Source organism: Scleropages formosus, chromosome 14 (assembly GCF_900964775.1).
Source record: "Scleropages formosus chromosome 14, fSclFor1.1, whole genome shotgun sequence".
Taxonomy (NCBI): domain Eukaryota; kingdom Metazoa; phylum Chordata; class Actinopteri; order Osteoglossiformes; family Osteoglossidae; genus Scleropages; species Scleropages formosus.
Window position 1 is genome coordinate 7,096,613 of NC_041819.1, and position 22,090 is coordinate 7,118,702.

General features: G+C 44.2%; 1 protein-coding gene across 1 annotated transcript in view; it reads right to left on the reverse strand.

Moving 5' to 3' along the window:
* LOC108920484 (ephrin type-A receptor 6-like) overlaps nucleotides 1-22,090 on the reverse strand; it is a 133,329-nt gene that overhangs the window by 3,524 nt on the left and 107,715 nt on the right. Inside the window, exons 9-15 of the mRNA XM_018729244.2 lie at nucleotides 20,562-20,670; nucleotides 14,956-15,026; nucleotides 12,699-12,824; nucleotides 11,924-12,109; nucleotides 5,786-5,847; nucleotides 4,714-4,923; nucleotides 2,641-2,790 (exon numbers count right to left, since the gene is read on the reverse strand). Of these exons, the coding sequence (XP_018584760.1) occupies nucleotides 2,641-2,790; nucleotides 4,714-4,923; nucleotides 5,786-5,847; nucleotides 11,924-12,109; nucleotides 12,699-12,824; nucleotides 14,956-15,026; nucleotides 20,562-20,670 (914 nt within the window). The remainder of the gene's footprint in view (nucleotides 1-2,640; nucleotides 2,791-4,713; nucleotides 4,924-5,785; nucleotides 5,848-11,923; nucleotides 12,110-12,698; nucleotides 12,825-14,955; nucleotides 15,027-20,561; nucleotides 20,671-22,090) is intronic.

Sequence of the window (22,090 nt, forward strand, 5' to 3'; positions counted from 1 at the left end):
GTCCGTCTTCTTCGGGTTGTTGCGTTGCCTGTGGCTCTGAAAGACGGTCAATTCCAGTTTCAAGCTCAGGCCGAGAGAGACGACAGGCCCCTTTGCGGATAGGTAGAGTGGACCCTGATGATCTGCGCTCAGCCCTGACCTGATACGACCCAGTCAGTCACAGTCAGACAGCGTACAGCGTGGGCCACCATGTCTCATGAGGATCTGGCCTTGGAGTGCTCTTGCAGAGAAGCACTTTGGAGAGCCTCCTTACACACGCACCGCATTGCAGCGAGAAATGATTGCATCCGCACACCTCCGCACTGTTAATCTGGAGGGTCCTTGTCGGAAGGGTCACAGTGAGATCACACATCAATCTGTCGCGGCATCTGGGTGCGGGGCTGAATCATGGGGGGTCCTTGAGTTGCCGACTGTCCTGTCTCGTCCGAAGTCTCATTGCCAGTCCGTTGTGCTTCCCTCACGTTCAATAGCATCCTGTGTATGTGATGTCCTAAAAGTGCACTGGGTCAGCAGCGAACAGCATAATCCAAGAGTGAACTGGAAACTCAGACATACTGCATATCGGCAAAATGTAACAAACATTTTATTATGTCTTTTTATTTTCAGTTTTCCATTCATTTTGCTAGATTAAGCTTTTGGTGTTAGTTTCTACTATGTGTCCGTTTTTAGAAAAATACTCCACACACACACACACACACACACACACACACACACACACACACACACACACACACACACACACACACACACACACACACACACACACACACACACACACACACACACACACACACACACACACGGAGCCTACCCGGTAACACAGGGCGTAAGGCCAGAGGGGGAGGGGACACACCCAGGACAGGACACCAGTCTGTCACAAGGCACCCCAAACGGGACTCGAACCCCAGACCCACTGGACAGCAAGACTGTGGTCCAACCCACTGCACCACCGCACCACCGCACCCCCTTAAAATACTCCACATTCTTGAAATTAGCAAATTTTGGCAAATTTTGGCAAATTCTGACATGAAGTTCCAAGCATCAAATATTCCAGTACCTTTTAGGAACTAACACTTTCCACAATATTTTGGTACTTTCTAGAATGCTCTGGTACCTTGTAGAATTGTTGAATTGATGCTTTGTTTTAGTGCTTTTCTAGAATGTTCCAGTGCAGAATATCTATGTAATTTTTTTGTTGATAAATGGCATTTAAAATCTCTCAGTATAGCGTTCCTTATATGTACGAGAAAAAAATTCTCAGAAATTCCTGAAAAATTTCACAGAAATAGAGAAAGCAAGATTCTGTGGCTAAAGCTGACATTCCAGAAGACCTAGTGGTATTTTTGTAGTCAGTAAACTTTAATCATAATCAATGCAAAAATTGAAATAGCTAAGAACTTTGAAAACTCTTGTTACGTTGTGCAATCCATCCATGCATCTATCCATCCATCCATCCATTCATCCATCCATCCATCATTGCTTGTTCAATGCAGGGTTGTGGTGGTTCAGAAGCTACCCTGACAGCAGAGGCTATGAACCAGGGTACACCGTGAATGAGATGCTAGTCCATCGCAGGGCAATAATATACAAACATACACTCTTACATAAACACAGAAGATGTATTACACACATTGATTAATCTGTTTATTCAATGTCTTTCTGAAATTATTGTTAGACCTCCGTTTCAGATGCTTCAGGTCACCTTGCTATGCTTGTGATTATTAGAATGTGCCTGCCTATGTCCGCGGAATGCTGGACATTCACTCGGACAGCTGGAAGCGGAGCATCCGAGTTGCTCAGTCCACGATCTGGTCCAGCTTACTTGGTGGAACAGTGGCTGGGAAGTATCTGGGCAGAACCACCTTCATCCGCAAAAGCACCTCCAAGAAATTCTCTCTAAGGTCCAGATCATCTCTGAGAACGCAGCCCTCACAGTGTGTGTGGGAGATTAAGTGGGGATTCTCAGGATTTACAGAGGGGCATACAAAATGCTCAAAGTCCTGCTGAGGACAGCATGGACCCCCACGTCGCCCAGCTCTGCTCCACACCCTTTAAATCTTCCTGGCTGTAACTCTTTCGGCTTTGAAACCATGACAGCAAATCAAAGAGAGCGTAAAGGTGCTGGTCCTTCGGAAAAGTGCATGTGCTCCAAGAGAATCTGGTGCACCTGAGGCACAGACTGGGAAACAACTGGAAGCAGGAACACAGGGGATTCAGTATAATTTCTTCCATCTTATCCTGTTTATACTGCTATCACTCAAGGACTGTGGCCTTATCCCATGACAAATGCTCTTAATGCGAAACACTGGAGGAATTAAAAAAAGAAAAAAAAAAACACTGAATTATGGATAAGATGGCAGAGGCCACAATGTAACTGATCTTAGGTACTGCAGAGCTTGAGATTTATGTTTTGAAGTGATTTTCATTCTGCTGTGGTTGAAAGGAAAATGGCAAAGCAAGCAAACATAAACCAAAGAGCATTTACAAAGAAATGAAGTTATGCTGCCTCCATGACAGAAACCAGAGGAAAGACAGAGCTTATCGAAAGCAATAAACACACAAGCAAACGGGCAGAGAAAAAGAGCAGATTTTTCAAAAGAAAAGAAAAAAAAAGCAAAGAAATAAAAGAATAAAGCTCACATCCTGATTGGACATCTCCCAGTACGGCCGCTCCCCGTAGGACATCACTTCCCACATGACTATGCCGTAGCTCCATGCATCGCTGGCTGACGAGAACTTCCTGTAGGCAATGGCCTCAGGGGACGTCCATCGGATGGGGATTTTTCCACCCTGCAAACAACCACAGTGTGCTTAATAGCCTGGAGACAATTCCTGCTTTTTTTCTCCTAACCGCTGCATGTTTCAGTAATGCTTTGTCAAAACCAGGCTTGTACAACAATAAATGTAATATATATGTCAACAAGATGTCTGAGCGGCACAATAACAGGGTAAAACACATCCATTGAGTGTCACTGGAGATTTTTCCTTCATACTTTTGCTCCGTTTTTTTGTTTTCAGATAAATTAAAGCATATATTTTGATTTAAAAAAAAAAAAAAAATCTGAGTACAGCAGGAGGCATGCATTAATTTCATTTTTCAAATGCAAAGGTTATTAAAGGCGCAGAAATGAAAACATTTTCCCAGTTATAACATGTATTTAGCTGATAAAAAAGTGACAAAAATGAGAGTAAAAGGCAAAGGCATTTGAAAGAAACTGCTGTCTACATCTCTGGACTGCAGAGGGCGCTGTGGCTCCTGAATCTGGAACCAGTGTCAAAGCTGTAGGCACAGGGAACAAGGAGTTTCCAACCTGCAGCTGCACAGCAAACTAGGAGCTATTTGTTATTAAAATTAAAGAATTAACAGTGACACTATCTATCAATTTTTAGGAGTGCACATATTAAAGTTTTGAATAAAAAAAATGCTTAAAAATTGTCATAAATGCATGCATACATTTTTTTTTTTTTTTTTTTTTTTTTTTTTGAGAATGCAGCTGCTATTGTAGCCTGAACGAGATTTAGACCACAGGTCTGATTTCACAAGGTAGTATCCAGACACCATAATATGTCTGTGTATGTTATATAGATATAAGACATATGTTCTGTTCAGCGAAGAAAAAAAAAAAAATCACAGCAACCAAGACCTCTAACTGCTTAAAAAATGATAGACATCAAAATCGTTATACCACATGCTACAAGCTATTTCAGCCCACAATATCACAGAAGCAGATCACTCATTATGCAGTGAAGTATCACACTAACAATATATTACAGCTTTTGTCTTTGCTTCTGAACTTCACAGCCAAAAGCCACATCTTGTTTACAAGTGCAAAGCACCACCCTGGGGCTGCACCACGGTGTCTCATACCATTCGTTGCAAAGCCAGTCCAATTCCACAGTGATCCTTCTAGAGCCTCCGTGCTGCGTTCAAAACGCACTGCTCCTACCTGTGTGCTTTTATTTCTGCCATGTAGGAAATAGTTTCAGAATATATATCCCACGACAGTGGGCCACACAGCAGAGGTTGCAGAGGTGAGAGCCGTACCTTGCTTTTAAAAAAACGGCTCGTCTCTACACAAAACCAAAATATGACCTACCAAAAAGTGACATAAAACTGTATAAATAATTCAGAGCAGAGTTGTACGATCTTCAGCATAAGATGCTACAGCAAGAGTGCAGTTTAAATCAGCTGCAGGTTTAGTACTGAATTTAGCAGCAGACACAAGAGTGGTCATAACCTGGATGTTGAAGGTGCAAGTCCCAGGAGGAGATTTGCAGAGTGCTTCGAAACAAAGTTTTTAACTGGCGATCTATTAGAATAGTGTGTGAGTGACAGAGTGTGTGTGTTCCACTGATGTATGGATGAGTGACCCATTGTAAGTAGTGTATCTAGCAGTGTAAGTTACCCTGGTGAATAAGGTGTTTGGGCTGATGACACTGCATAGAGTTCATTGGAAGTCGCTTTGGAGAAAAGCATCTCCTAAATAAATGTACATGTAAAATGTCCTGCTTCTTAAATAAATGTTTTTAAAAAGCTGCTTTGGACAAAATAAAGTGTTAAGTGATACAATTATGATGCAATCGAAAACAGAAGTGACTTAAGACCTGACACCTTTCAATGAGTTGAAAACAAAGTCGCACGTGTGTGGATACGTAACACTCCCTTTCCAAGCGGAGGTCCACATCCCCACGCGATGAGGGTTACACACTTACAGTGGTGGTGTAGGCAGCCTCGGGGTCGTCCTCCAGGACCCTCGACAGCCCGAAGTCGGACACCTTGCACACCAGGTTGCTGTTGACCAGGATGTTGCGGGCGGCCAGGTCTCGATGCACGTAGCCCATGTCTGACAGGTACTTCATGCCCGAGGCGATGCCACGCAGCATGCCCACCAGCTGGATCACCGTGAAGTGCCCGTCGTGCTTCTGGACGGGTGGAAATGACAGTCAGGAACATGGGCCATCTGGACATGCTGATGTCATGAGAGAGCATTTGGAAACAGCCAGTCCCCTTTGGGACAATGCAGTCCTTTTCCAGGAGCGTTCTCTCCCTGAGCCCTGCTTCAAGCTGAAGTTCAGTTTTTAAGTCGTACATGATGTACTGGCAAGGTAAACAGAGAAGGGAAGCTGCTTTGCATGACATCAAAAAGCATCCCATTTAATGAAAAACATTAAAACATGAATAAGCTTCTCGCCATATTAGAGTGCACTGGTACAGAGAGACGTCGTAACTCTGCTGCTTGGGGGAAGCCCGTCCTCGTGTCTTCTGCGAAAAAGGATCATTTCAACAAGAAAAGAAAACAAAAAAACATCATGCATTCTGCCTTTCTCTAAGAATCCCATCACTTCCCCTGAAAGCACTCAGAAGAGGTGCTCCGGAACAAACATTTTGCGTCACACACCATCTCTCTGCATATGATAGAATCATTATTAAGGCTGGAGAAGTTTACAGACTCCTCCAGCAGAAGGGTAACAATGCACTATTTTTAATGAGGCGTACCTAATTAAGGGAGAGGCCAAAGAAAATGCGACGCGCGCGTGGGAAAGCTCAAACAATATGATTCACAAAAGCCGCGAGTTAATGGGATTTTCTGACTCCTCATTCATTGGCGGACTCGCGGGCGGCTGCTTGCAAAAACGGACCATGAAAGAAAAGGGCTTCTATAAAAGTAATACGCACGCTTTTGCTGGATTTTTGTCTCTTTCTGTATGTTTTTTTTTTTTTTTTTTTAAAGAAGTTTTCTTTTTATTTTCATGATTTTATTTCTGTGTAGTCACATGTTCTCACCCTCAGGAAAGAGTCCAGTGATCCATTTTCCATGTATTCCACCACAATCATGACAGGCCTACCTACAAAGCAAGAGAAAGCCATTAGGAACGGAGGGCAAATTATAACCTTTGAAATTAAACATTCAATCTGAAACACACACACACATTTTCTGAACCGCTTGTCCCATACGGGGCCGTGAGGAACCGGAGCCCACCCGGCAACACAGGGCGTATCAATCTGAAACACACACACACACACACATTTTCAGAACCGCTTGTCCCATATGGGGTCACAGAGAACTGGAGCCTACCCGGTAACACAGGGCATAAGGCCAGAGGGGGAGGGGACACACCCAGGACAGGATGCCAGTCCATCACAAGACACCCCAAGCAGGACTCGAACCCCAGACCCACCGGACAGCAGGACTGTGGTCCAACCCACTGCACCACTGCGCCACTGCACCCCCCCAATCTGAAACATTTTACATTTATTTATTTAGCAGTTGCTTTTCTCCAAAGCAACTTCCAATGAACTCTATGTAGTGTTATCAGCCCACACACCTTATTCACCAGGGTAACTTACCCTGCTAGATACACTACTTACACTGGGCCACTCATCCATACATTAGTGGAACACACTCTCTCTGTCACTCACGCACTATGGGGAGCCTGAACAGCATGTCTTTAGACTGTGGGAGGAAACCAGAGCACCCACAGAAAACCCACACAGACACGGGGAGAACAAGCAAACTCCACACAGACTGAAAGGGGATCGAACCCATGTCCTCTCACACCACCCAGGCGCTGAGCAACAGCACGACTACTCACTGTGCTGCTTGTTGGGGTGCAATGTGCAGTAGAGCCAATACCACCTCACTTTTAAAGGAGGGAGAGAATATTGCAGAAAGGGATCTATCTGTTTGCTTCATACCCCCTTGTGTTCATACCTGGATGACCACAGGGCCAAAATGCCTCCGCCGTGCTCACAAAAATTCATGAATATTTACGAGGAACCGTGAAAGGTATCAGAACAAAGCTCAGTCCACTGTGAGAGTAGCACTTTTTTTTGCAGTCTCTTAATTACTCCATTTTTCAGGAAGAGCTCAGAAGAGGTGGGTAGAAATGAATACTTTTACTCCATTACTAGTGCATCGGTAAATTTCCAGAGAAACAGTTCTTTGCAGAGCAGTTTTTGGGGCACCCATGAGTACATTTTTAACGAAAAAAGCACTTGTAAGCCTTTTCAGTTCTGTCAGACCATTGCCATTCCTTCTGGATTTTTTTGGCCTTTCTTTCTGTAAAACCGATTAAACCACTTTTAGCGTGAACCAGCAGCAATCTATCATCAGGCTACCACTTATCACACATAAACGAAATGAAGTGCATTATTACCATCAGGAGTTAACATTTTTCCGTGTAATGAGAATAATCAGAGTTTTCTGCTCATCAGTGAAAAATTAGTCTTGGGCTTCTTCCCACTATGATTAAAACATAAATTTTAAACATGTTTAATAAGTTAGGAATAAGTTTAGAGTTAATACACTCGAAGCACTTTTGATGTGAATTATTTCAGTTTGTTTACGAGGACTGCTAGAAATTTGTCATGAAACACGTCATTTTTGAGCTGAGTTGCAGGAAATTATCAAAGGATTTTGTTAACATTTATTGAACAAAACTGCAAAGCGGTCAGCACACAACAGACGTGCACAGAGAACTGCGGTAACCTATCCTACCAAGACGCCCGTTTTCATGAGGTTAAAAATGAAATTACAAGACAGGTGTCAAAAGCATCTAGTACTTCCTGGCGCTTAAATTAACTTGTTCAGTTGCAGGATTAAATATTTGCTATTAGTAATTCCTTCGCCTACACGGGGTGGAATAAAGTGGGGGAACAATTTCGGAGACGTCTGTTCTGGCAGTCAGCAGGACATCAACGGAATTCTGTTTGACATGTGAACAATGTTCCATTTTCCACATACAACACCGCTGAAAAGACCTGCACTGCGGTGATATGTGTACGAAATTACATTACTGCCGAACTTCTCAATTTTTGCAAACATCTTATTTTCTCTGCATGGCACTGAACCTTCGTGATACGCGAATGAATGCATTTCATTATGTCCTGCTCCAACATGCTGCTCCTTTTACAAAACGAGAACTGAAATTTTATTCATTACTCACCATCGCACTTGATTTTCGCAAAATTATCTCCAGTGATTATCGTTATTATTTTTTTACCTCTACGGGACATAATGAAAGCACAGCTATGCCTGAGTAGACGTGTCATTTGTTGCCACACCACATATTGAGAACTTTGTGACAGATGAATGTATCCCAATAACCTCATGTGTTTTGCTCCCAGTGTTTCAGATGATCGTCCTCATTTAAGACTGTGACTTCAGATTCCATACATTATATTCAAAGCGTAATGTCAGATCACCCTCTAGCTGAACTCATAATTAGCTGACAGCTTGCCTGTGCTCCACCCAACAATATGTTCCTCTGCTCGGTCCCAAAATATGTTTAATCCAATCTGGGATGTAGCCAAGATGTGTTAATTAAGAATAAACAGACTACGGCACCAAGACTAGCTTCTCCATACTTTGGGCAATCCTGACTTCAGAGTTGCCTGGAAGACAACGCGCTTGGTCTCCAAGAACATCGTTTAAAGATCAAATCTGAGTAGATGCCACAGAAAACTCCACTTACTCACTCATCCCCCAAAATGCACTGTTTATAGGCAAGATCTTTGGCTCTCAGGACTCCTCTTTTCATAACCTTAAGAGAATAAGCATCTGCATACGAAAGAAGAGACTACACAAATGAACACTTACACCCATACACACACACAGTCAGAGCACAGCAGTGTATACAGTGAAACGATTACCTGTATGAGGCAAGAAATGGACATGTAAGCTTTATTCCCCTTCATTGCGCTCCGTTACCTGTCTCAGTAATTAGTCTCGGAGGTGGTTGGGAATGGAAAACAGCAGATGGTGTCCTACTGTCAATGAAGGCAGCAGACTGAAGCCTCTTCGGTACAATGGTGAGGTATGCGAGGTGGGTGTGTGAGGGGCATAACACATGAGATGCATAAAGTGTGAAGGGTACCGTGTGTGACAGATATAATATGGAATTGGGACAAAACAAACAGGGGTATTTGTGAGAAACACAGAAAATCCAGTACAGAAGAACTCATGTTAACAGCTGCAAAAGTCAACGAAGGGAAAGCTTCTTTACAGACCTTCACAGGGTCACCTTCACATCGTCCTCCATCATGACCCTATAACTGTGAGTATTCCTGTAATATTAAACTGAAGCATATCCAAAATCTTTAATTTCACATCATGCAAACTATTAGACCAAGACATGAAACTTTTGTTGACGCACAGGGAAGAAACTAACGTCTCCTTTTGACTTGCATGGGCTGAGTTGTGCTTTAAAAATAATACAGTGCATTTAAAACTTCTTGCAAAGAACTGAATGACTGCCTTATGTACCAGTCACCAGTCTGACTGCACTTGCTTGAAACCAGACTTGCCTGGGCAAAAAATAGAGAAACTTGATGTTTCAGAAGCAGGGTTTAGTATTATTGGTGGAGGAGTCAAAATGTAGAACATGAAGGACATATAGAGAGACTGAACACGTGAGTTGTGCCTGTAGTCCAGCATGGAAGTGGCAGTGTCCTGGGCTGGGTCTGCTCTGCTGGTTGTAGAGTTGTTGCTCTTTACCAAGACTATGGGAAACTCAACCAGAATGGCTTTCATAGCATTTTTCAGAATTATCCCATCCCATCAGGATTACAGCTCTCTGGACAGTCTTTCATTCTACAGCAAGGTACAAGCCTTACATTTACATTACATTTATTTATTTAGCAGACGCTTTTCTCCAAAGAAACTTCCAATGAACTCTATGTAGTGTTATCAGCCCGCACACCGTATTCAGCAAGGTGACTTACACTGCCACCCGAAACATACCTTAAACTGCTCATCTGAAAGAAAACATTGTCCGTTACGAAATAGGTTTCCAGCAAGTGTGCTCAAACTTTTGACCACTACTGTGTGCTCTGTGAAACAAGACCACAAGCCCTACATGCAACTACAACCGACAGCTCACATATTCACTTGCGCCTGATTAGCGGACTTATCAAACCAATAAATCAGCGTACCAAAATATAGACTGTAATTACTGAAACTGTTTTAATATGTAAAAAGTCCAGCAGGAGCAAGTCCACCAGGTCGCAGACTGGAATTTGTCTACAGACCACAATTTTACAAGGTCTGTTCACACATAACAAGCACAATGTTTACCTTGCATGCCCTTAAAAGAATCAATAAAAATAATAACCCTGATGCTGCTAAACACTTCTATGTATGATTTGAGGTTATTGTGGCTGTTACGGACCACACAAAAAGCAATAAAGCCTTCCTTCAGCAATTGCCTCCCTGCCGCTGCAGGAAATTGATTGGGTTCACTGGTTTGTGATCTACAAGCGATCTGCGTCCGCAGGGGTAGCGCCTGGAGCCAGGCTGGAGATGGGAAAAGGTAGAGGACGAGATGCGGAGCAGAGCTGCTTCCAGGACTTTGGCTGCATGTACAAAAGCTGGGTATTTTCACCTACTCAAGATGAACCGCAGTGGGGCGGGGGGCAGGGGACAAGCCAAGGCTCTAAGTGTCCAAATACTGTTGAGACTCCTCTGTGCAGAGAGCCATCACTTCGCCCCTACTTACGTAAGAAAAGTGAAATATTTCGACAAGTACACCATTGCACGGTCATTTCTGCCAGGTTTGGACCAAAGCAAGTGGAATAGTGATGTTGATGCAAACCTATAGCTTCCAGTTCAATGGCCAGGAGGAGCCCAGCTTAGCAGCAGTTGAATAAGCTATTTAAAATGAATACTCCAGTAGTATGTAGAGCATCTTAAACAGGAGATACACACACATTTTCAGAACCGCTTGTCCCATACGGGGTCGCGGGGAACCGGAGCCTAAGCTGGCAACACAGGGTGTGAGGCCGGAGGGGAAGGGGACACACCCAGGACGGGACGCCAGTCCGTCACAAGGCACCCGAAGCGGGACTTGAACCCCAGACCCCCTGGAGAGCAGGACCCGGTCCAACCCACTGTGCCCCCATGATAATAATAGTAAGAAGAAGAAGAAGAAGAAGAAGAATCCCTATGCCACTGCCATTGCTTCCAGGTTAGGCTCCGGAACACAGCATCCTGAAACGGACACATGGTCATTAATAATGGACGAATGGATTAATAACGATCATTGTTACCATTGTCATTATCACATTATATAATGATTTCATCACAGCTTTTGATTTTGCACTGCGGTACAATAAAGGTAATGAATGTGTGATGAAGAGAATATTTTGTAGTTCCCCATGCTTGGAATGTGGAACCCAGCACAGAAGACAGTAGGTTCCTTCTGTCGCGCCGATGAGTCACAGGATGTGAAAACGCACTATTGCAGAAGAATCCGCTTGCTTCGCACAGCACCAGCGACAGCTTCCAAACATGACTCAAGCACCTTTTGACTCGAGGCTCAAAAAAAAGCCCAATCTCTTCAGCCCGTGTGGAATGAAGGAGCGAAAACAAGGCATCGCAATCACGATCATGGCCTCGGTTGCACACAGTCTCCGTTGCAGTCGTCATTACAGCTCATGCAGTATGGTGTAATCAGGTCTGCTCTTGTGCTCGTGGAAGAGCAGGGGGTGGCTGGGATAGAGCAGCGCTGACACGCAACACAGATATCCTGGCACGCGCACACACACACACACACACACACACACAGACCTGTCTTGTCATACACACACATACAGCCTTGGTGCTTGCTATAGAGACGCAGACCAGCCTCACACCACATGCATGGACGTGCCTTGCAACACACACACACACACACACACACACACACACACACACACACACACACACACACACACACAGCCTTGTGGGGCCCACAGGGAGAGATCCTACATGTCCCACACGTCCCACAGTGGGTGTCTTGTCACGGTGGACACCCACTCCTTCACTCTGTTACCATTAACCGCTAGATAAAACCTGTCATCTCTCGCGGTGTGGAGAACACACTCAGGCAGAGGCACCAGTAAATGAGCCACGCTCTACGTTTCGGACTCTCGGGAGCGCCTTACTTTTGGTGACCACGCCCTCCAGCCTAATGATATTGGGATGGTCAAACTGGCCCATGATGCTGGCCTCCCGCAGGAAGTCGCGTCTCTGCCGCTCCACATAGCCACCTTTCAGGGTCTTGATGGCCACAGGGATCTCCTTTTTCCCTGGCGTGCGGAGACGCCCGCTACACACTTCGCCAAATTCACCTGTGAAACACAGCAGGTTCAGCCTTCCAGAAAATTCGCTTCTCACCAATCCACTCCGATTACAGGGTTGACCTGAATTACTACTTGTTGCACTTCTGAATGGGATCCACTGGGTGGCAATCATGGTGTTTGGGAGGAAAAGACAAAAAAAAAATAAGAAGAAAAATTAAAAAAAAAAAAAAAAAGTTTTACTCCTCATTTTAGTTTCACTAAAATAAATAAATTAATCAAAAAAACCCCTTTGTCTTGTTTTATTGAAAAATACTAAGTGCTTTGTTTTTACAGCTCTGTTTTTCATGTGTAACAGGACATTTTCATATCAGCCTTTGTTGCGTAAAGCTGGAGAAAATGTGTGCGGTGTTATGTTTTTGAGAGGCGTTACAACGAGAACGGTGCGATTAGGAACGTGGTAAAATGAAACCTGTTTAGGTGATACACCATCGCACTGATGCAGAATAACAAAACCATACTGACAATGAAATGCCACCTAGAAAGAAACCTAGAGAGTTCAGATAAACACAGGAAAAAAAGCATGTCTGAGAATAAAGTGATCTGTGAATGCGGTCTCGTCCATGGAAAGAGGACCCACCTGCTCCGATTACTCTCTCGATGCGGATGCGGGAAGGGTCAATCTCCTTGGTGAACTCGTGGACGGCTTGGGAGGGGTCCTCATATGTGTCAGGGTCAACATACGTCTTAATTCCTGGGAAAGGGACTGGTGTGGGACACAGAGGGGAAATGATGCTGAACACAGATGCGACAGGCCTGGGGATCCCCTTGCATGGGGCCAGAGATTCCTTTCCCTGCTTTCCTCAGGGGTCTATTTTTTTTGTGCATTTTGCCTCCCTGGGTCTTACGAAATAGTTGCGCTCATGTGCTGCCAAAGAAGAAAGTGCTAGATGAGCTATGACCAAATGCACTGCGTGCTTGGCATCGCGAAGGACACGGACAGGTGGTTTCGGTCTAACGTGTATAAACTCACAAGGGTCCGCACTAGAAACTGGGCAGGTCCTTCTGGCTTTTGTCAATTGGGGCGAGAAAAAGTGGAGCCTGGAGCAGCAGAGGTAACTGACATCTATTCATTGAGCTGATACTTTTCTCCAAAGCAACTTATAATGTTAAGGTTATAGATATTTATACAGCTGGGTAATTTTACTAGAGCTATGTAGGGTAAGTACATTGCTAACAGGTGTACAGCCAGAGGTGGGGATCAAACCTGAGACTTTTGGATCTGAAGGCAAAAGCTCCAAGCACTATGCTATCAGCTGGCCACCGGAAGACCTCGAACCTTAGAAAAGACAACAACCTCAATGTGTCTAAGGACAGAGTCATACGCCATCAACACACACCGACGCACACTCGTGGATGCAGCAGTCGCATTTCCGGGATTGCACTCCGCAGCACGTGGGGCCTATTTATAAACCCCCGGCCCCCTCTGAGCTAACCCACGATTCCCGTTCGAGCAAATCCTCCCTTTTAATCTTTCATCACAGGCACAAAATACCGGTTGATGGTGGGATGGCAGAAGTGTTTAGAGAAGTGACTCTGCAGGTTTTTTTTTTTAAACTGGAAATAAACTCCAGAGTGAAGAGCTCCGCATCTGTTCCGTCAAACAGTTCAGCGCATGCTGGAGTTCAATCGCTGCACAATAAAAGACGAACACCAAGCTACTGCCACGGGGGGAGAGTAAAACCAAACTACTGCTGCTGGGAGACCAGAAGTAAAGTGCACTGAGCGAAATCCAAGTACGACTACAGTGAGAGACGAGGACTTCGAAAAGCCTCCAAATGACACCGAGAATCTCAGATACCAGCAGGCTGTGGTTTAGCACAGAAACGCTCCACAATTCATTTATCTCAACATAATGCTCAGTATAATTTGGAGAGAAGGGGGCAAAAGTTACGAGAAATCCAATGAAATCTAGCAAAATTATAATCAGCCCAGCTGGTTCTACCAAACATAGTTCAACAGTGACCAAGCAATAAAGGCACCTGTCAAGATTGTAAGGCTACCTTCGACATTCTTCGTTAAACACATTTAAATACGATTATATTTTCTCTGAAGCAACTTACAATGCTAAGGTAATTACAATTGTTTACCATTTTAAACACTATGGAAATTTTTACTGGAGCAATTTAGGGCATCTTGCTCAATGGGATTACGGTAGGAGCTGCGATCCAAACCTGGGTTCTTTGAGCGCAAAGAGGAAGCTCTAACCACTACCTGCTATTCCAGATATAGCACTGGTCAAAAGTTTGAGTACACCTTCACAGGACAAAGTGGACAGAAGAGCGGATGCAAAGAAACCTGCAAGTGTCCTACGTCTCCGGAAACTGCTGGAGAAAAGCTGGGAAGACACGTCGGCTCATTTCCACATCACACATAATGGAATGTCGAATGTGGAAAGGAAAAAAAAAAAAAAACTCTTCAAAAAGTATACTTAAAAATTTGACGAGAGGGCAGCTGGCAAGCTTGTAGACAGCTGGTAGTGCAGTGGTTTGAGCTGCTGCCTCTGGATCCAATGGACACAGGTTCAGATCCCACCTCCTGCTGTAGTACCCTTGAACACAGTACTTCTCCTAAGTTGCTCCACTCAAGTTACCCAGCTGTATGAACTGGTATTAATGGTAAGTTGCTTGGGAGAAAAGTGTCAGCAAACTGAATAAATGTAGACTTCCTCCCCCAGTATTTGTTTAATTCCCCTGTGTATTTAACCCCTCCAGTTAGTGACAAGTTATTGCACCCCTGCTAAGACAAACAATTTTTGTTCATCTGTGATTGCCTCCAAGTAGGGCTAGAGATTCCTACAATGAAGTATTACGATTAAGTGAAATTGTTTCACTCACTGTGTCCATTCTGGTTGTGCGTTCTCCTTTTCTCCTCCGACTTCATCTTAGCTTTGATGTACCACTGGCACCTGGATTCAGGGAGGAAGGGAGAATCAAGATCAGAGGCACAAATGATGGCCTCCGCTGCTCGAGATGGAGAGGACCAGATCAAAACACGGAGGTGCGAACAAGCAGCCCGTGTGGCTGCCCCCTGCGCCCCTCTGTCCATCCCGTCCGTCAATCCATTCACCCTTTTTCATGTGCACGTCTGAGGGGAATGGAGCTGGAGCAGAAGGGTCAGAGATGGCTGGGGAGACAGAGCCTTTGATGGATCTCTCCACGTTATTCCACCCGCAGTAAAACAGCGAGAAATCCTGCTGCTTTAGCCAGGCACTCCTTGTCTGCGTCTAACGCGCTTTTCACAATGCCTCATCTTCGCCTGTGGCATGCAGGCCCCTCGCAGTGTCCTCCAGCGGACCAGAGCTGATTAACGTGTGGTTACTGGGGAGCAGGACCCTGCCGTGTAATGGCGCGCCCCATGAGCCCTCTCGACAGTGGCGTCAACAGCAGAGGCAATCAGGCCTGTGTTACATCTCAGCGTCCTTACAGCAGAGCTGGGCTCCCACCTGCGACAGGTGAGTCGCCCCCCCCAACTGGGTTTACTCTAAACCAAAACAGCTCCACGGGCAGCTACCAGCGGTGGCATCTTTGACCAGCTAGACAGGGAGCATACGTCTGCCACCGGCCCAAACCATGGTGCGAAACAGAGATGCGAGTGACCCAAAATGAGTTTGACAGAAGGAGCGTGTGCGTCTCGTTCTGCTGGGAGAGAAGCACGAAGTAATTGTGTAAGTGCCCCGCGTGGGTGTTTGGGCAGCGCATCGCTGAAAACCCAGCCATCACACGACAAAGAGGAGAAGCGGCGAGCCCTCACCTAAGCTGTCTTGATCGTTTTTTCAGAAAAATTCTTCTCAGAAGTATTTTAAAAAAAGCACCATTTAGTGGAATGACAGGGAGGTAACAATGCGTCTCTCGTGAACAGCAACTTTCGTTACACATTTAAATTAGTGCAGATGGGACTGGAGGTTCCTGGGCTACCCTTGACACACAAACTCACGATCAGCATGGCGTACGGCTTTTAAACCGAGCGCACCGCCCATTCCATCGGATTTCATAATTTGTCCGTTTTCAGTCGTTCTGAAGATCTTTACGAGGACGGATCCTAGGGGTCGATCCTTCTTCAGCTTTGCTTGCAGAAGGATGAATGCTTTCCAGCTGAGAAGTCAACCAAATGGTTTTGCACCGATCGCAGGCACCACTTTCCACTTAAAGGCCCTGGGTTTACATTTACATTGACATTTATTCATTTAGCAGACGCTTTTTTCAAAGCGGCGTACCTCTCAGCAAAAGTACAATTTATGCATTACATTAAGAGAAAGAGACATAGCTGGGTTTGAACCACACCTCCTATTGTCGTACCCTTGAGCAAGGTACTCGTCCTGAACTGTTCCGGTAAAAATTGTCTAGCTGTATAAATGCATAAACATAAGCACATTCTTTACTGTAAAGTCTGGTTTTGGAGAAAATGACCAACTCGAAAAGTAAGACAACAGTAATGAGTTAACCAGGCTAGAGGATCCACCTGGGGTGGAGTACGAAGCCAGAGACGCAGCGATCCCAGGGAGACTCTAAAGTGTTTGCTGACCACGAGGGTACCACCCTGTGAAGATGATCTCCGACAGAAGGTGACCCGCGCTGCAAGAGAGCTTTTCCGTAACACTGTGACCGAAAGTCCTCTATGCACCGGCAACGACCGAACGTCCTCTATGCAAAGTGAGCGGCCCTTTTTTATTTTCCAATTTGAAGGAGTCATGCGGATTTGGCATGCAATCATTTTCCTTAAGAGACATCAAAGAGATGTGCACTTCCTTTATAGTGTCTCTCCTCGAGGGCCTCCGGGACGCCCGGGCGTCGGCATGACCTCACCGACGGTCCCCTCTCATTCACACGCCGGAGAGCGCTCGGGGACCGGCAGACACAGATGGGGACAGAAGGTGAGAAGAAAGAGTGTGTGTGACAGATAGGTCATTTATATGTGTGTGTTACAGGTCAAAGATAGGTATGTGGGTGTTAGACAGGTTAGATTCGTGTGTAGGTGTTTTACAGATCTGAAATGTGTGGGGGAGGATGGCAAACACACACACAATGATTCACTAAATGTCTCTCCAGGCTGAGGGTGAAGAACAATAAAGAGGTTATATATGCAAGAACTCCAGATCGAGTGGCAGCTGCAGAAGCTTAGCCCGCAGTCCAAGGGAAACGGACCCTTTATTTCCTCATTTTTAACAGCTACGGGCAGCAGATTTAAAGTGCAAAATCGGGCCATGCGTTTGATTGATATTAAACTAATTTTAAGTGAAACTGCAGTGACAATTGCAATAAAAATAAGCGGGGTCACAGTAATCAAGAGGGTAATTACAGAGAGCAGCGATAATTTGTGTCGAGAGCAATTTGTATGAAGTCACCTCATCTGAATAGGAAAGAAATAAATCAAGAAGTCTAATGTAACATCTGATCCCTCAAATAAGGACCCTATTAATAGGAAGATAATGCTTATATGAGCACACTTCCTAAAGACCTAATGTGATGTGAAGTGCCAGAATTAAAGACATGCCACGGGGCACGAACCCTGTGTGACAAAACCAACAGCCACTCGTCCATTTGTTTAAATAAGAACTGTGCGGCTGTCAGCTTCCGCCGATAAGGTCACCCGTTCGGCACAAGTGCAGCACGGCGAGCGCCTAACAACGGCGGGCGCTGCTCTTTTTTGTGTGTGGCCCTTGAAACAATGACTGAAGTGAATAGAGCAGATGCATATTATAAAAGACCTGTGCATTTTGATGAGAGATACCTGGCTGTTGTAAATGACAGGGACGTTGTCTCGCCGCACTAAGAATTAAACCCCTTTTGTCTCTTGGAATGATGAATAAATGTGGACTGTGTTTTTCATTCTTTTTCAATAGCTGTGTCTTGCAGTGCTCTGCAGCCCTTGCTGGAAACATGAGGTGTGAGGCAGGGTACACGCTGGATGGGACACCGCACCGTGGAAGAGGAGTCACACATACTCATTCACTCACACGTACACACAGTTACAGGGTAAACTGGTGTAAGTTCACCCGCACTGCTTGTCTTTGGACTGTGGGAGGAAACCAGAGCACCTGAAGGAAACCCATGCAGACACAAGAAGAACATACAAACTCCACAGAGACGGAGCTGGGTTCGGAGCCACATCCGGAGCCACAGCCCGGGAGCTGTAAAGCACCAGCGCTTCCTGCTGTGCCGCCATGCTGCCTAAGAAAACCAGTCCAGTACCTCATTTATTTCTACTGCAGTCCACATGTCCATACGTCTCCCCCAGGCTTTGAAAATTTAAACATTTAAGTGAAAGATTTTGAATGAAAAGAAAAAAAAAAAAAAACTATTAAAAAGCTGGGAAGTGAGGTAGAAAGTTAAAGTGACAGCTTTTAGAGCCGTTGGTTCCCTATTAAACCACAACGTTAAAGAGACCAGACTTTTCTCTTTAGCTGCCCTGACTGACTTTATAAATCACTTCTCATACTTTCCATGAAATGAAAAACCCACAAGATTTGAGAAATGGTGTGCCCTTTATCTCACAGCTGAAGTACTTATAAGACTTTTGTAAAACAGCAAGTTCCATATCGACTCTACCGGTGCTGTCGCACTGAGCGCTAATGTGTGTGTACCAGAGTGTGGGCACAAGAATGTATGTGTGAATTAAAAATACTTTATATGCATCTTCGCAACTTCAGCTTGCTAATTTAATTGCACTTGCATGCTGGCAGAAACAAGGTGTTGTTTGCATGCCTAGCTGCCATAACAAGTCTTAAAGAGTTGTCGACAGTGTTGACTTTATCCCGTTTCCGTATCAGTGCTATACAGGTGCTGAGAGTTGTGCTGTCAGGTAGACCGCCGTTACTGTAGCTTTCAAACAGCCCTTTCGCTGCTAATATGTAAGAAGGAAACACATATGAAAAAAAGAATGGCATTGCACATGACGGTAAATGTATTCTTTTCAATTTGTTCATAGCAAGAATCCCTTAGACACCTTGTCTCCCCACTGACACTGACGGGATGGACTTTGCTGGCTCCCAGACAGCTCTTTCCCAGCAGCGAGCTGCATTCAGCCGAGCGCTCGCGTGATCCAGCAACACACTCCAGCCCTCTGGCAGCCCAAACACCATTACAGATTCACACATTAATGGCTCATGGAATCAAACAATGTGGCTGCCGGGATGGTCCACATCATGCTCAATTGGCTAGAAAACTGGTTCAGTCAATTGGAAACGTGGACAATTTCTTTGTGGCTATCAGTCCATTACAGGGAACTTTAACTGCCGAAAAAACACGTCTGAAACCAAATTAGATATAAAGATGAGCAAGATAGTTGTAGTAAAAATTGCCATATTTTCAGGTTACATTCACAGGATCTCTTTTTCTTTTGGGATCATACAGTCATATTCCAGTCCAATTTGCCTGGAAATACCCTGATTTATAATGTCTAAACACAGCAGGGCATCTCTCCGCAGTGAGACTAACAGGATATTAATCCATCAGCAAGCGATACAATGATCATTTTGGTCACTCACTTATAATTATGATGCTGCACACATAGCAGTAACATATAAAAGATTTATATTTTTCTGCAGCAATGAATGAAAAACAGCTCCATAGCTTTATGGTGAAGGGTGGCATGGTGGTGCATCAGGGAGCACTGCTGCCTCACAATGCCAAGGCTGTTTGGATGTATGGTTCAGTCTAACTCAAGTGACTGCTGCTTGCATGGGTTTCCTCTACATGCTCTGGTTTCCTCTCACAATCCAAACATATTTGCTTCAGGTTAACTGGTGACTGTAAATTGCAGAGTGCACGAGTAAATGACTGTGTTTTGGTGGCTATGTTGATATGGACTGGCCTTGTTTCTAGGGTTTGTCCCTCCTGGCCAACCCCCTTAATTTCAGTACAGGCTTCAGACCGACACGACCCCGTCAAGGATAAATGGATAAAGTAAAATAAAATAAATAAAAAATTAATAAAAGTAGCGAGTGCTTTATATTTACACATGCGGTCAGCTTCCAACACGGCCTCAGACTACGGTCTAAGTTTACTCATAGTTAAAATATTCTTCTTTCCTTGACCAATTAGTAAAATTAAATTATGTAAGTTTGTAAGAAATATGCCGAAAGTAGTGGATATTACTGACATTATTGACAATGAGGCTTCATGCTTGCGAATTTCGTCAAGCAGTGGGATTCTACTTAGAGTTCCGAAGAAAAAGAAAGCGATGGTCCGATGTTCAGAAAAGACAGCTGGCTCCCTGCATAGCCTGCTGATCTATCGGGGTAAAAAGGTCTACCTCGCCGTTGAGCTTTAGCCTTGAGGAACCTTTCAGACTTCAGCATGACTGACAAACACTCACTGCAGGTGTGAACCTTGCAAATGGACCTTCCCACCAGTAGTGCACACGCTGGTAGGAGGGCCGACAGAATGACAGGTGCCAATGCTCTATGAGATTAGGTAGTGAAGGAGGCCGAAGGTCTCCTTACCTTCCGGTAATGAGGAAGAAGAGAGTGAGAATGACCAGCAAGGTGAAGCCACCCACTGCGGCTGTGACGATGACGAGCACTTGGCCCTGGTCTGAGGCCATGTTGGAAGCTGAGGGAACAGAGTGAGATGAGGCCGTGGTCATTACTCATCATATTATTGTTACAGAACAAAAGGGCACATACAAAAAGTGCACTGCTGATAGATAATAAAGCTGAATTACAGTTAAAAAGAAAAGCAGATCCCACAAGACAGTACTAAATGACTGTACATACTTTTAATTCAGAGCATTTCTCCATCTTTGCTGAATTAACACTGATGAGTCATCATTACATAAAGGGAGATAAATTTTGATTAACAAGGGAGCTGAGATATGGACAAAGTTAAACATATTTTTTATTTGAAAAAAGGGAAATCATCCAGAAAATCAGAAAACTGAAACACAAATAATGATGAATTATTAATAATCCCCCCATTAAATTAATGAATTAATGAATAATTCTGACTTTTCAAAAGCACGCTAATAGTTTTGTACTATTAAATTGGTTTTATTCAGGGCTGAAAATGTAATTTATTCATGATGGTCCATCTTAATTGGACAATTTGATATTCATGATTTGCTATCTTTTAATGTCTCAAGCCTACTTAAGCACTGATAATTACAATGCAACAGTTATTATCAGTCTTTTATATTCATAGGTAATGAATATCAATTTAAAACAAAAACCATTCATTGAGCCAAAGATTAATGTTGTGAATTTTAATGCACTTCCAAAATGAAATATGGCTTGTATGTTGTAAAGATGGATTGGGGTAATTACTGCACTGCCCCAATGGGGGAAAAAAAAAAAAAAAAAAAAAAAAGACAGTGCAGGTCTCAACAGGAGATTATGCTGGATGAACTTCAACCTTTCCTGGAGTTCATCCGTCCTTAAAGCTTTAATTAATGAAACTGAGCGGGCCAGGCTGGCCTAATGAGGGCAAATGTGCTCCTGCGATGGGCTTCTAGTATGCAAAGAGACTGAAGATGTTTTAGCTATTCAGATGGTGTGGCTTCATGGGGTTTTACTGGAAAGGTCAGGTAGACTTCCTCGACACAGTGCACCTACCAGCTACTCAGTGATATGTATTTGGTATGAAAAAATAAACACACACACACACACTGGCTGAATCTGCTGGACAAATAAAGAAATTCTTAAAATAAATAAATAAATAAATAAATAAATAAATAAATATTCCCAGAGGGGCAGAACAATTTGTAAGGTGCATTAATATTTGATTCACTATTTTCACTGTCAATAAACAATAGAAATGTAAATCTTTAAACTAAACAGCAATATCTGCAATGAACATACAGTAACAACGACGAAACAACAGATTCAAGTTCACCCTTGTCTTCTTTCATCTCGCATTTCAGCCTGGAATTCGTATTAGTATATTTTTAACGTTTCAAAGGCATCGAGTGTGGAGCTTCGTTGACTTTCCTGCACTGCCGACGTGGACTCTTTGGGAAAAGGACAGTGTTTGAAAT